This window comes from Dipodomys ordii, unplaced genomic scaffold (assembly GCF_000151885.1).
Source record: "Dipodomys ordii isolate 6190 unplaced genomic scaffold, Dord_2.0 Scaffold13, whole genome shotgun sequence".
NCBI lineage: Eukaryota > Metazoa > Chordata > Mammalia > Rodentia > Heteromyidae > Dipodomys > Dipodomys ordii.
The window spans coordinates 14,241,124-14,256,112 of NW_012267229.1; the positions used below are offsets into that span (position 1 = coordinate 14,241,124).

The following is a 14,989-nucleotide window of genomic DNA, read 5'->3' on the forward strand; positions in this document are numbered from 1 at the left end:
GTTTAGTTTCAGCTTGTCAATATTTGCTAGGAAAAGGTCCATTTCTGCCAAGTTCTCAAACTTATTAACATAAAGGTTTGAGAAGTATTCCCTTATAATGTTCTGAATCTTGGTTGTTTCTGTGGTGATGTTTCCATTCTCATCTCTGAGTTTATTTATTTGGGTGTGTTCTTTTTCTGATAAGATTTTTTCTGATAAGAGTCTGTCAATTTTGTTAATTTTTCTAAGAACCAACTGTTTTGTTGATTCTTTCTATGGTTTTTTTATTCTAATTTGTTTAATTCTGATTTAATTTTAATTATTTCTTTCCATCTACTGGATTGTGATTTATCTTGCTGCTCTTTTACAAGGAGGTTCAGATGTCTCATTAAATTTTTGGTTTTAGATCTCTCCAATTTGTTGATGTAGGAACTCAGAGCTATAAACTTGCTTCTGAGTACTGCCTTTGCTGTGTCCCAGAGGAGCTGGTAATTTGTGTGCTCATTTTTGTTGAATATCATGAACATTTGAATTTTGTTTCTAATCTCTTCCATGACCCATTGGTGATTCAATAGTGTGTTGTTCAGCCTCCATGTGTTTCAGGACTTTCTTTGGTGGCTTTTGGTGTTGAGTTCTAATTTTATTCCTTTGTGGTCTAAGAGAATGCAAGACATAACTTCAATGTTTCTGAATTTGGACAAGTTTGCTTTGTGACCTAAAATGTGGTCTATTTTGGAAAATGTTCCATGTGCTGCTGAGAAAAACGTGTATTCTGATGCTGCTGGGTGAAATATTCAGTAGATGTCTGTTAAATCTAGTTGATCTATGTAGTTGTTTAGATCTGTGGTTTCTCTGTTGAGTTTTTGCTGAGTTGCTCTCTATCTAGTGGGGATAGTGGTGTGTTAAAGTCCCCAACAATTAATGTCTTTGGGTCTATGTGAGATTTGAGGGAACGTAGTGTTTCTGGGATAAATTTGGGTCCTCCGCTGTTTGGCAAATAGATATTTAGAATTGTAATGTCCTCCTGAAGGAGAAATCCCTTAATTAGTATGTAGTGACCTTCTTTATCTCTTCTCACTAATTTTAATTTGAAGTCTATTTTATCTGATATTAGGATTGCAACTCCTGCCTGTTTATAGGGGCCGTTTGCTTGGTAGATTTTGTTCCAGCTTTTCACCTTCAAAATGTGTTTGTTTTTTGAGCAAGGTGTAACTTCTGAAGGCAGCAGATAGAAGGATCTTGCTTTTTAATCCAACTAGACAGTATATGTCACTTAATTGGAGAGTGAAGTCCGTTAATGTTGCGAGATAGGACTGAGAGGTATTTGGGAGTTCCTGCCATTTTATCCACCTTCTTGGGTACTGCGGCAACTGGGTTCTTCCTATGGTTCTTAGATTCTCAGTTTGGGTGAGGTTTCTTGGCCTTTATTGTAGTCTTGTTGGTTTTCTATGTGTAGGACATCTTTAAGTATCTTTTATAGGGCTGATTTGGTGGAGATATAGTGTTTCAGTTTTTCTGTGTTCTGGAAGGTTTTTATTTGACCTTTGGTTATGAAGGAGAGTTTAGCTGGGTACAGTATCTTGGTTGTTGGTTGTTTGTCTTTAGGGCATGGCATGCATCATTCCAGGCTCTTCTTGGTTTAATTGTGTCTGCTGAGAAATCTGAGGTGATTCTAATTGGTTTCCCTTTATAGGTGATTGATCTTTTCTCCTTAACAGCTTTAAGGATCTTTTCCTTGGTCTGAATTGATCCTGTGCAGATTATAATGTGACACTAGGATGTCCTGTTCTGGTCTGGTCTATTTGGCATTCCAAAAGCTTCTTGTATCTAAATAGGCCTATCTTTTTGCATGTTTGGGAAGTTCTCTGCTAGGATCCTGTTAAACAAATTTCCTAGACCATTAACTTTTGTCTCTAGGTGCTCCTCTACACCCATTATCCTGAGTCCTTTGCAGGTTTTCAATCTTTTCATTCACCATGTTTACCAGTAGTGTTTGTAGAGCTTTTGGGGAACTCTCCTCTGGATTATTCATCATCTGTTCTGTCACCTGATTATCATGAGTGGGAGTTGAGATAACTGGACTTGCCATTTTTCTTGTGTTTTTCCAGCTTGTTCTGCCCATTTGATATGAAAATAATACTAGTTTTGTGCTAGAACACTATTTTAAGGCAAGCATCAACCAAAGTCCTGTAGTTGCACAGTCTAAAGTCTGCTGATACAATCTAGTTCAACAGATACACTCTATTCAACATCAAACAATTATGTATTAATGGGCTACAAATAGCAAAGAGGAATTTGGAAAACCAGAAATTATTAGGTTTAGGGAGAAATGTGGAGAAAAATAGGATTAGAGGGATGTGGAAAGGTAAAAGGAGAGTGAAATTAACCAAGTCCTAATCTCGAAGAGGAAATGGATTGGACAGAATGGTAGGAGAAAGAGAAGAGGAAAAAAGAGACAAGAAAAAATGGAAGAACAAACATTTAAATTTAAAAAGTGAAACACTTAAAATTATGCAAGTTTAAAGAAGTAATATTGAGAGAAGAACAGGGGTAGGATGAGAGGAAAGGAAGGATAGAAAGGAAACATGAAAAACTAAAAAATAAAAATACTTAAAATATTATATAGGTATAAACAGACAACACTGCTATTAAGGAATTTAAGCCTAAGAGTTTTTGAATTGAGTAATAAATTTCTGAATTAAGTGTGTACACAATGGAGGATAAGGTCTGGTAATCGATGATGGGTATATCTGAGGATGAGCAGAACAGCAATTAAGTCATGCAAAAAAGAATGAAAGAGAAGAAAAAGTAAAAAGAATGAGACAGAAAGAAAGAAAGAAAGAAAGAAAGAAAGAAAGAAAGAAAGAAAGAAAGAAAGAAAGAAGGAAAGAAAGAAAGAGGACCAAAAGGTCAGTAGAGATTTTTTAAAAAGCACCTACACACATATATACCTAAAATAAAAATTATAAGAGGAAGAAAAAAAAGATTAATAGAAAACAATTTAATTTTAAAAAGTTTTTTAAAAGGTACAGAAAAAAAGTTCTTTGATTTTTTTGGGGGGGCGGGGAGGGGTGGATGGTAAGATCCTGTATCTCCCTTGTGTCTGTAACCAATCTCTTGGTGGAGTCTCTGGTCTGCTTGTGGTGTTTGGTTTTCCTGTGGCTTGATTGGTTTCTTAAATCAGTTTGTTTGAGTAGGCAGAAAAATGCTCTGCTTTACCCAGGATTTTGTGATCCTCCTCCCAGGCTAGTTCAGTGGGACGGAAATCTGCTTTGAGTATCACAAAAGAGGGAGATGGCTGTTTCCTCTAGTTTGGAGATGAGGCTAGGTTCTGGGTAGAGTTGAGGCCTTTCAGCAAACAGAAACTTTTCCCTGAGGGGCTAGCTTCTGAGACACTCACAGAGCCCAGCCTGGAGCCATTCTCAGGATTTATGTTTACTGAATTTCAATTGATTGTCAAGGCTGCTGTAAGGAGGGGCAGCCTCTGGCTCTGTTTACCCAGTGAAGAAAGCCACCCCTCCAGGGGCAGAGCTTTCTCTGCCTGGGTGGGGTGACTTTCCCCTGGGTGTAGCTGAGCCTGGCAGGTCAGGTCAGGTTCCGGTGACCTACTAAAAGACTCTTTGGGGACTGGGAAGGTGGCTCAGTGGTAGAGCGCTTACCTTGCATGCATGAGGCCCTGGGTTCGATTCCTCAGCACCACATAAGCAGAAAAAAAAAAGCCAGAAATGGCTCAAGTGGTAGAGCACTAGCCTTGAGCTGAAGAGCTGAGGGACAGTGCCCAGGCCCAGAGTTCAAGCCTATGACTGGACCCAAGAAAAGGAAAGACTTTTGTTTTCTTCCAAGGCCTGAATTGGAGCTAGCTGCTCAGCCAGGCCTTTGTCAGTATCAAAGATGGAGATCTCCGGTAGTAGGGGGAGGGATGGTTGGCCTTCCCTCCTCTGCTCCCTGAGAAGGAGTGAGGATGTCAGAGTTCTACACTCACGGGAGTGTTGGCTCCTGGGTCATCTCTGGTCTGTGATCTGCAGGATGAAGATATCTGCTCCTTGTCAGTTCTTGCTGGTGTTGAGTAGAATCCGCTCTGCGTCTGGCACCTTTGTCCCAGACTTTCTGTGTTGTAGGTATGGCAGTTATGGCCGCCGCAGCCACAGCCACAGCTGCTGGCAAGTTCTCAGATCTGTCTCCTTGCCTGGATTTTCCCTCTCTGGCCAAACTCTCTGTACTGTGATGGCACACTTGGTGTAATTCTCTGGCCTAGGACTATTCACTGGAACACTAAAACTTCTTTCTATGTGAGAGCTTGCTTAGCCTCCAGCTTCTCCTCCGCCATCTTCCAGGAACTCCCGTCCCTTCCCTGGTCCCTTTGTCTCCAAAATCAACTCACAGAAGGAGGGAAGAGTAATAGCAACACAGAAGGAGTTCTCAGAGCCAGGCTGCAAAGCCACGTCTGATCCCAGGCTTCTGTGTGATCATTCCTGGAAGCAAGGCTGCCCTGCATGGTTGTGCAACTTGGGCACTGCAGAATTCCCAGTCCCACCTTGGAGTAATGAGGACACCCCAAGTTGTGCTGTGCTTACTTAGTCTTTGCAGCTGCTCAGGGCAGCTCGCATGGACAGTGAGGCCAATGATTAGATGTCTTTCCCAGACCGCTAAACTCTCCTTTCCTCACCGAGGGAGGAAATGCCAGATCTAGCTAAGTACCACATCATGGAGCCCTGAGTGTCTTCCAGGTACACTGCCCTTCATAGTTTACAAATCTCATCAACATCCAGGATCTCACCACCACCACCCCCCACTACACACCAACCACAGAGTCCAAGAGGTTACATGAAACCCATTTTACAGAGGAAACTGAGGTCCAGAGGCATTCAGTGATCTGCCTGAGGTCACACAGGAAGCAGGAGGCAGAGCTGGAGTTGGACCTCAGAACATTCCTTTATTCTTTGAGCCTGGAGCTGGAGCCTTGCTTGCCTATTTCTCCCCCCCCCCCACTGCATCCCCAGCCCGAGGAGGAGGGAGGGTGTCTGGTGGGGGCAGGGTGCCCAGTGACCCTCCCCTCTGCCTGCAGCTCTGGTGCCTCTGGGCATCTTGGGAAGTATACAGTACACCTTTTCCAGCCTGCCACTGGTGACCGGGGAGTTCCTGGAGCTGGACCTCAACGTGAGTGCCTGCTGGGCTTGGCTGGGAAGTGTCTCCATCCTAGATGGAGGGATGGGACTTGTGGGGTTGGGGAGCAGGCAGCACTTACCTAATCTGCTCACTGGATAATGGGGTGAATTCCGCTGGTCTTCCCAGCAATCACGCGAGAGAGAAAGGTGGCTTCCTGAGGAAATGGAGACACTGAGGGGTTTCACCACTTACCCAGGGCCATATAGATAGTGAATGTGGAGCTGGGGTCTGAAGCCAGGCAATCCGGCTTTCTGTGGCTACAGCTGCCCACCCCCCAGGCATGGGTCTGGGGGAGGAACAGCTGACCACCAGCCCCTGTGGTCTTCACCAAGTCCTGACAGGCAGCCTTTGCTGCTTTCCATGCTTAAATGTCCACCATGGCCAAGTTCAAGTTCCCAATACCACATGGCTGAACATGAACAGGTAGAGAGGTGTGGAATGGGGGTGTTGGCTTCGAGCCTTGATCTTCAGATCTCAGCCTCCTGAGTAGCTGCAATTACAGTCGTAAGCCACCAGGACCGTGCTGTCCGATTAACTACCAAAAAGCTGGACGTGGAACTATGGCTCAAGCAGTAAAGCTCTACCTTTGAGTCAGCAAAGCTCAGGGACTGCACCCAGGCCCTGAGATCAAGCCCCAGGATCAGCACTGAAGGAAAGATCTCTGTGTATGTGTGAACTTGTAACCCTAAGTGATTGTAGGGCAGGGACCACCAGAGGTCCCCTCAGCCCCAGCCAGAGAAGAGTTGGGGCCACAGCAACTGAGACCCCTGGGTCTTATATACCGAGACCCCTGAGGTTGAGCCGGGCAGGAGGTCCTGAGGCCTGTGTGTGGCCCTCAGCTCTCCCCGTTCCTTCTTGCCCCCCTCCCCCCTCTCCACGGCTGCAGACTCTGGTAGGGGAGGCGGGAGGCGAGCTCATCGACTACCCGCTGGGCCGGCCAGCAGTGTCCTACCGGCCAATGATGCCAGAGCTGCCCCCGATGGGCGACAACACCAACTCCCAGCTGGCCATCTCTGCCAACTTCCTGGGCTCTGTGCTGACCATGCTGCAGAAACAGGGTGCCCTGGACATCGACATCACGGATGGCATGGTGAGTCGGGGCCAAGTGGGAAGGAGGTCCTGCAGCCGGCCAGCCCCTGTCCTCTTCCTGGGCCGTGGTCTCGGGGGAACTGTGGACAGACAGCCACCGCTGCCTCGGCTCCAGTTCCTGGTGGGTACCTGAGACCTCACGCTTCCCAGAGCCGGTGCCTGGGGGGGCTGGCATGGCTCTCAGGTGGTACCACGGTCCCAGGGAGGAAACCGCTCTCTGTGCATCTATCTAATTCTATTTCCATCTATTTCCGTGTTGGTGTATGTGTCTGTGAGTACTGAGGCCTAAACATAAAGGTCTCATGCTTTTTTTTCACCTAAGGCTGATGTTCTACCACCTGAGTCACGCCTCCACTCCAGGCGTAAGAATCTCTCAGATTTGCTTCCCTGGATGGCTTTGTACTTGGGTCCTCAGATCTCAGCTTACAAGTAGCTAGGATTATTGGCATGCGCCACTGGTGCCCAACAGCCCTTTTATTTCATTTTTCAGTTAGGATTTCAGGCAAACTTTATCCCAGGTTGGCCTTGAACTGTGATCCTCCTACTTTAGCTTCCTGAGTAGCTAGAATCACAGTCATGTGCCAGCATGCTCAGCCCTACGATTTCAGAGGGTTTTTTTTGTTCTATTTTGTTTTTTCTTTTTTGTCAGTCGTGGGGATCTGGGCACTGTCTCTCAGCTCTTCAGCTCAAGGCTTAGCGCTCTACCACTTGAGCCACAGCGCCATTTCCGGCTTTTTTTCTGCTTATGTGGTGCTGAGGGATCGAACCCAGGGCCTCAGGCATGCAAGGCAAGCGCTCTACCTCTAAGCCACCTTCCCAGCCCCGATTTCAGTTTTTTTGAGACGTGGTATTTTGCTCCACTGATTTCACTTTCTCCTAAGAATGAAGTGTTCTTCAAAGTAAAATAGGACACACATTTCACCAGTCTGATTCCACTGAGCCGACACTCTACTGAGCCCCAGCACGCAGGGTTCTCCCTTGCAATTTAAAGTGTCCCTTTTGGTTATAAGGAAACAGAATCCACAGCTGGAGCCATCCCCAGAGACGTCGGGGTGGCAGGTGACAGCCTTGCTTTCCCCGATGGCACTGGCCCACGGCTGCCCCTTCTGCCAGTGTGCTGTCTTCCCACCTTTTAGCATCTAAGCCCTTAAAAAAATGAGTGGATTCGAGCAGGGTTCAAATCCCACTTCTAGGCGGGTCACACCTGTAATCCTAGCTACTCAGGAGGCGGAGGTCTGAGGATCAAGGTGATGCAAATGGACTTGACCATGCTCCTCTTCCTTTAGAAAAGAATGACTGTTTTGGAAAAGAAAGATTTGGGGGCTGGGAAGGTGGCTCAGTGGTAGAGCGCTTGCCTTGCATGCCTGAGGCCCTGGGTTCGATTCCTCAGCACCACATAAGCAAAAAGAGAAAAACCGGAAGCTCAAGTGGTAGAGCACTAGCCTTGAGCTGAAGAGCTGAGGGACAGCGCCCAGGCCCAGAGTTCAGGCCCCACGACCGGACCCCCCCCCAAAAAAAGGAAAGATTTGAGCACCTATGGCTGGCCCTGTCCACTCAGCCATGAAACTGCCACGTGGCGCTCACGGTGGCTGCTGTTGGGAAGCGGGGCTTCCCCAGGGCTGTTCCAGGAGGGGAGGGACTGTCTTAGCTGTGGACTGTCTTAGCTGTGGGCTGTCTTAGCTGTGGGCTGTCTTAGCTGTGGGCTGTCTTAGCTGTGGGCTGTCTTAACGAGCATCAGCAAGTCCTGTCTGTCCCTGTCACCGGGGTCTCGCCTGACGCTTTGTCCTTGCCCCACAGTTTGAAGAGCTTCCTCCACTCACCACGTCCACGCTGGGGGCCCTCATTCCCAAGGTACGTAAGTAAGCCTGTGGAGGTGGGGGGCTTGTGGTTAGCCATTTTCTCTTCATCTAACGGCCCCAGAAACCCCATGGGGTACGGTGACAAAGGCGAGGAGGCAGCCCCCACCCCAGGAGGGTACACACAGTGCGGAGGGCCGAGGCGCATATAACCTTGACTTCTGGCAGTGGGCCCACCTGCTCAGGTCTAATCCTGACCTGAATACTCCTTTGCTGTGTGACTTTCGAAAAATGCCTTAACATCTCTGAACCCTAGTCTCCTCATTTGTCAAAACAAAACAAAACACTAACACCCTTCTACAGGTAGGTTTCCTCCCTGGGGAGAGCGATATGGCAGGTAAAGATGCCCACAGGCCAGGCACACCCAGGCGCAGGGGAGATCAGATGACAGGCATGGCTCAGCGTATCCCAGCCATATTCCCACAGTGGAATGACTTTCATGCCTGAGCCTCAGTTCCCATCTGGAAAATGGGTACAAAGCGTTCACCCTGCAGGGCCGCTGTGGACCTGGAGTCTGTAACCCAGGCCCAGAGCAGATGTCTGGCAAACGTTTATGCTGTTGTTGATGGTTACATTTACACACACACACACACACACACACACACACACAGAGCACATATGCTCTTGTCCAAGTAGTGGCAATATACAGTGAAGCCAAGGCCTTTCTGACTGCAGGTCTGGCTCATTACCCTGCAACCGGCGGCGAAGCGCTGTGTGTGTAGGAGGTGCCACCCGGCGGGGTGAAGGACGCTGCAGTCCGCTCCCTCGCTTTCCTCACACCCTGTCTAGTTCAAGGAGCAGAAAAGGAGCCTCCGTGGGATGCAAGGTTTCCCTCCTCCCCTCCCCACATGTCTGAGACCAAACTGGACTAGTGATCACTATCGCCCCCATGTGGTTGAAACAAAAACGGCAGAAACGCCGGTGTCTGCAATCAGAAAGTAGCAGCTGGGGGCGGGGAGGGAGGGTGGACCTCTCCATCCCAGGACCTCTTCCTCATCGGATCATTTCCTATGCACAGGGCATTTTACAGCTTAGGATCTTCTAGAATCCTCTCTTTCCTCTGGTTCTCACCTTCCTTTCATGGGGCCAGGAGGGACCAGAACCCCATGGAGAGAGAGTCATGGGGCTGTCAGGCTGAACTGGAGAAAGGTGTTCTTCAGGCTCGGGCTGAGTGGAGGCTTGACTGACCTGAGGTTGTGGTGGGACTTCTCTGGTCCCATGTGGGGACAGGGCAAGGTGCCCGGGTCGGGGAGGGGGGAACGTCTCTTCAAAGGCAGGAAAAGTGCTTGGTCCAGTTTGGGGAGTTCGGACACAGACCACTCCTGAGAAGCATCTCGAAGATCCCCTATGAAAAGCATGCATCTAATCGTGTTTGTTGAAAGCCAATCTTTCAACTAAGGATGAATCCGGAGAATGATCAGATGGCTATATTGACTAAATCGTCCAAGAGCTGGCCCAGGATTTCAGCTTGCATGTGTGTGAGAAAAAGAGTCTTCTCAGGGGCCAGCCCCGCCAAGCAGAATCACAGTTACAAAGCTTCTGTATAAAGAGCTTCTTTGGTTCCCTTTAAAACTAATTCCGTGGTTTTGTGCACCTGTGCTCATTTGATATATTTAAGAAGAGTATGTCTTAAAATTCATGCTTTTTGTAAGCCCAGTGTTCAGTACATAGGCCACACTGGTTATGTGGGAGACACTGACCCCTGAGCAAATCCGCGTTGGGAGATCCCATGTACAGGAAGGGCTCAGGCTCCCCCCCCCCGTGGCTCCAGAGGGACCTGGTGACTGTGGTGACAGGGCGGCCTGGGCCATCTCTTCGCTCAGCTCCCCCCCCCCCCGTGGCTCCAGAGGGACCTGGTGACTGTGGTGCCGGGGCGGCCTGGGCCATCTCTTCGCTTTTCACTGTGTGGTGTGCCAGGTGTAGACTTTCTTGTCCCATGTGCGGGCTCAGCAAGCACAGCCCTCACTCCACGTGACAGCACGAAGCAATGCTTTCGGATCTGAAGGTTCCCAGTGGCAGAGTCCGGGGCTCTGTGGTTGGAGGTTAGCTGCCTACTGCCCCTCCCAGGAACTGCCAGCTGCGCAGAGCCCCGCCCACCGGCTGGTGCTGTCCACAGGTGTTCCAGCAATACCCCGAGTCCTGCCCGCTCACCATCAGGATCCAGGTACCCAAGCCACCGTCGGTGACACTGCAGAAGGACAAGGCACTAGTGCAGGTGTTTGCCACTTCTGAGGTCATAGTCTCCCAGCCCAACGACGTGGAGACCACCATCTGCCTCCTCGATGTGGTAAGTGGATGCAGCTGTGCACGTGGTGGCCAGGCCTTGTGGTCTCCTGAGACCCCCAGACCCCTCCACGTGGGCAAGCTTCCCTGTCTCCCAGCCTGTTTTTTTTCTTCTCTACTATGTGGGGGTGGCAGCAGGGCAGTCATGAGCTGGGGTATTAAGGCTCCCCCCCCCGCCCCCGTTAGCTGTTTTCAGTTCTAGGCTGTGTCCTTCGGTGCTGTCAGAGCGGATCATGGTCATGTGTTCATTGTTGGGAGGTGTTTAGTGGGCACTTCCTGTGTGAGAAGCTGGGGAATAAAGAATAACAGCGCATGGTGCCTGCTCTTCTCCCTGGTACCTAGCAGGGGACCTGCATGCCAGTTCCAACAGAAGAACACTATTTCTTTATGTTCTTCATGAACACATAGGGCCTGCAGGTAGCTATGGGGTTGTAACTTTCCATTACACTCTAAGGGCAGAGCCCTGACTTCTTGGGCCCAAGGTTGGGCCCCATTCAGCTGCAAAGAAGCCTCTAGTCTCCTTGTTTTCTCTGCTCCTTCTAAAGTCACCCCTTTCTTGCCTCAGGACCTTTGTACATGCTTCCAGACTCCCCCCCGCCCCGCAACACACACAACTGCCTGGGTTACATTCTCATCCACTTTTTTATCTGACAAATGCAACACTCAGCCTTCAGTCCTCCATTCAAACACCAAATCTCAAAGACCGTTTCCCACAGCGTCTTGAGTCCCTGCCACCAACACCGGGGGCCGTTGGTCTTTTCCATGGTGATAATTACTGTTGTCATCACTAACACTGGCACCTGAGTTTGCTGGGAGTATACTTTTATTTTCACAAAGCTAACCTTTTATTTTATTTCATCTGATTTCTTAGGTGAGGCTCGAGAGAACAAAAAAGGGATTTTTTTTCTCCTTACAACAAAGCCTCTGCTTACAGAGAAGGATGCATCTGGGCCTTTTAGACCCTCCCTTAGTGTGGGAGCAGTTATGATTGGCAGTGGTGTTGCCCAATCCCAAATGCAGAAGCTCATCTCAAGCAAAGTTCATAGGTTGCGAGCCACCCTCCCCTCTCTGAGGGACTTGGTCTTTGTTCCCAGGACCCTGTGGCATTTGTGTCTGAGAAATGTTTATTCAGCCTTACCGTTATCTACTTGCAAGTTAATGGCGGCCACGTCTTTCTCCTCTGGAGGGGAACCTATCTGCTGAAGGGGTCTCACATTCATCAGAGAAACAGGGAACAAACAGAACCCTGCCCTGTTCAGGGTTCCTGGTATGATGGCGTGATGTCTTGCTCCCGTCCTTTCCCCCCAGAATACAGACCTCTTGGCTTCATTTTCCGTGGAAGGGGACAAACTCAAGATCGATGCCAAGCTGGACAAGTGAGTGAGCTTCCTGCCCTGGGCTCCTGCTCCTCAGAAAGGCTCCCGTGGCCCTGCCGAGGTCGGTGCTGGCTCACAGACGGTCGCCGAGGACAGACTGGGCCCAGGGCTCCCGTGGCCATCGTAGGGGGTAAACAAGAGGCTGCAAAGGCGAACAAGGCAGGGGCTCACCACGCCGGGAAGCTATGAACCAATGGGGACACTCAAGTTCATTGAGAAGCGGGCACTGAGACACACAGCTGCTCCGTGCCCTTTACCCCTGCGTCGGGTCCTCACCAAGGGGCCCGAGAACCAGGGATAGGTGCATTTACCTCCTCGAGGTCACATAGCAAACAGAACGGCTGGCAGGCATGTGAGGCCTGCCGCAGGCACTGGCTTTGTTGCTCAGCACTAGGAAGTCAGCCCTTGATGTGAACCACTGATGCTGGCCAATGACTTCCCTTCTAAGCCTCAGTTTTCCCACCCAAAAAGGGGGGCAATAGCCCAACTTCATAAGATCCATAAAACAAGCCAAGTGTAGTGACACACACCTGAAATCCGAGTACTTGGGAGGCTGAGGCAGGGGGATTGGGAGTTTGAGGCCTGCCTGGGCTAGGTAGTAAGACCCTGTCTCAACAAACAGACCAAGAACTGTTAACTACTTTAACTGTTAACTTCTTTGTGGAAGGCACTGAGCTAGGTCTAAGAGGCGGCTTCATTTAATTCTTGACATCAGCTACAAAAATTGCTCCGCCTTTGGTCCTACATGGGATCCCACATGAAACTTTCAGCATGTGCTTAGGTCATTGTAAAAAAATTTTTTCCTTTTGAATTTAGGGCCTTGTGCTTTCTAGGCAGTTAGACAATCCTCCAACCCTTTTTACTTTAGTTATTTTTTGAGAATAGGGTCTCCTGGGCTGGCTTGGACTGTGATCCTCCTATTTACAGTCCCTGCTTCATTGAAATGGCAAGGGTATGCCACTGCAGCTAGCTTTTTATTGGTTGAGATGGTGTCTCAATAAGTTTGTTTATTTATTTGCTTAGGCTCGCCTTGAACCATGATCTTTCTGATCCATGTCTTCTAAGTAGATGAGATTTCCAGTTGTGAGCCACTGTGCCCAACTAAGTTTTTCTTTTAACAACGAATATTTTGAAGCCCCAAAACAGGGAATGCTGATCAGAGGGTGCCTGTCAAGCCAGCCAGCTTCTATGCAGAAGTGGTCAGCTGAGGCATGGATGAAGAAAAGGGGCCAGTGAGGAAAAGAGGGGGGCTCCAGCAGGGAGAGAGTGTGGCCAAACTTCACAGAGAGGGAAAGGAGTTGGGAGGAGTAGAGGGAGAGGGATGGACTGGGGGTAGGTGTGGAGGTCAGGAAGGAAGTGGAGAGTCTCCCGTGAGCAGGCTCCTGGGGTCTCGCTGGATGCTGACCCCCTCCTTTTGAACCACCATCAGTGATTTCTACCCATAGATTAGTCTGGTCTGGTCTCCCAGGTAGAGCTGGGGTGAGGTGAGACCTCCCAGCCAGGCCTCCCTCCTCAGAATAGTGCGGCAGGAGAGAGAATGCAGGCCCAGGTTGTGAGTCCTGAGTCCCTACCTACCTTCAACTCGGTGGCTGGGCCTCTTACCTCAAAGCCTCAGGGTGTCTGTTCCTGAGGTGCTGGGAAGACTCAGTGAGGTAGTAATGATTACTGTCCATGCAGGGCACCAACTGCTCATGGTTCCAAGGTCTTGGTGAACCCTTCATTTAGTCCCAGAAGCCACCCACCCTGCAGATGAGGACACTGAGGCCTGCAGAGAGAAGCAGCTTAGCTAGGGTCAAAGCTAGGTGGCAAAGCTACAGTTAAAGGCCTATGTAGGGTGTGTAAAAGCTCTTGGCACGGCGTGTGCATGGCATGCCTCGGGCCCACAGTCAGTGCTCAGCTGGGGAAAACCAGCCTCGTTTTTATGAACTCCCAGGACAAGAGCCTCCGGAGGGTGTGTGTCAGTGGAGGGTTTCAGATGGCTGGTTCAAACGCAAGCGCCCTCTGACTCCCAGGTAGTTGCTGCTTCTAATGGACTGCCAATCTTTACCCACAGGGCAGAACTCAACCTCAAAACCTCAAATGTGGGCAACTTCGATGTAAGTACCTGCTCAGGGCCAGCCCCTTGGGCATGGTGCCCAGTGTCGCGTGGGGTTAGCTGGGCCCAGCAAGGTTGCAAATTCCAAGCAGTGGGCATGGCTGCTGCCAGGTGTGGTTTTATGAGGGCAGATGGAAAAACTGAGGCTTCATGGCCCCAAGCCAAGGCCGGTTCTCGTTCTTCCTCTGCAGGTGTCCATCATGGAGAGACTAGTTGGCAAGATTTTTGACCTGGCCTTTATGCCTGCGATGAATGGTGAGAGTGGGTACCTGCACCTCTCTGGGGACCCGTGGCTGGGGGTTCTCTGACTACTGGTTTGTTGGAAATGGGGGGTGGCGCGTACATGACTGAATGATGTCAGTAGCAATCTGAAAACTTCAGCCAATGTTATCAATTTTGCTGGGGCTGGAACTCGAGCCTCATGCTTGCTCAACTTTCTTGATCATTGCTCTGCTCTACCACTTGAGCCTCCAGCCTGGATTTTTGCTGGTAAATTAGGGAATGGAGACTTGTGGACTTTCTGCCCAGGCTAACATGGAACTCTAATCCTCCAGGTCTTAGCTTCCTGAGTAACTAGGATTATAGACATGACCACCAGGGCCTGGCTAATGTTTATTGATTTAAGTCACTATACACACACCTGTGTTCCATGTTTAAAAGGAATGAATTCATTAAGCCAGATTGACTGGCTTATTCCTCTAACCCTAGTACCCAGAAGACTAAGATCTAAGGATTGTGGTTTGAAGACAACCTGGTAGATAAGCCAGTGAGATTTTCATCTCCATTTAACCAGTAAAAAAGCTGGAAGTAAAACTATGGATCAAGTGCTTCAAGTAGTAGAGCACCAGCCTTGACTGAAAAAGCTAAGGGAGAGTGTTCTAGCCCTGAGTTCAGTCCCAGTACCAGCACTAGAAAGTTTTGTTTTGTTTTAGTTAAGATTTTTTTTTTAAGGCTGGGTGCTAGTAGCACATACCTGTAATCCTAGCCCAGCTAGGGCTCAAAGCTAGCCCAGGCAGGAAAGTCTCTGAGCCTCTTATCTCCTATTAACCTCCCCCAAACAGGAAGTGGAGCTGAGGCTCAAAGTGGTAGAGGGCTAGCCACTATACTAGCATTCAAACCTTTATTGTTTGTTTTGTAGTCTGGGG

The 14,989-nt window shown here is 49.2% G+C and overlaps 1 protein-coding gene across 1 annotated transcript in view; it reads left to right on the forward strand.

The window, feature by feature from the left end:
* Bpifb4 (BPI fold containing family B, member 4) overlaps nt 1-14,989 on the forward strand; it is a 29,631-nt gene that overhangs the window by 10,889 nt on the left and 3,753 nt on the right. Inside the window, exons 8-14 of the mRNA XM_013010831.1 lie at nt 5,045-5,136; nt 6,032-6,235; nt 8,032-8,085; nt 10,207-10,377; nt 11,682-11,749; nt 13,803-13,845; nt 14,036-14,099. Coding sequence (XP_012866285.1) covers nt 5,045-5,136; nt 6,032-6,235; nt 8,032-8,085; nt 10,207-10,377; nt 11,682-11,749; nt 13,803-13,845; nt 14,036-14,099 — 696 coding nt within the window. The remainder of the gene's footprint in view (nt 1-5,044; nt 5,137-6,031; nt 6,236-8,031; nt 8,086-10,206; nt 10,378-11,681; nt 11,750-13,802; nt 13,846-14,035; nt 14,100-14,989) is intronic.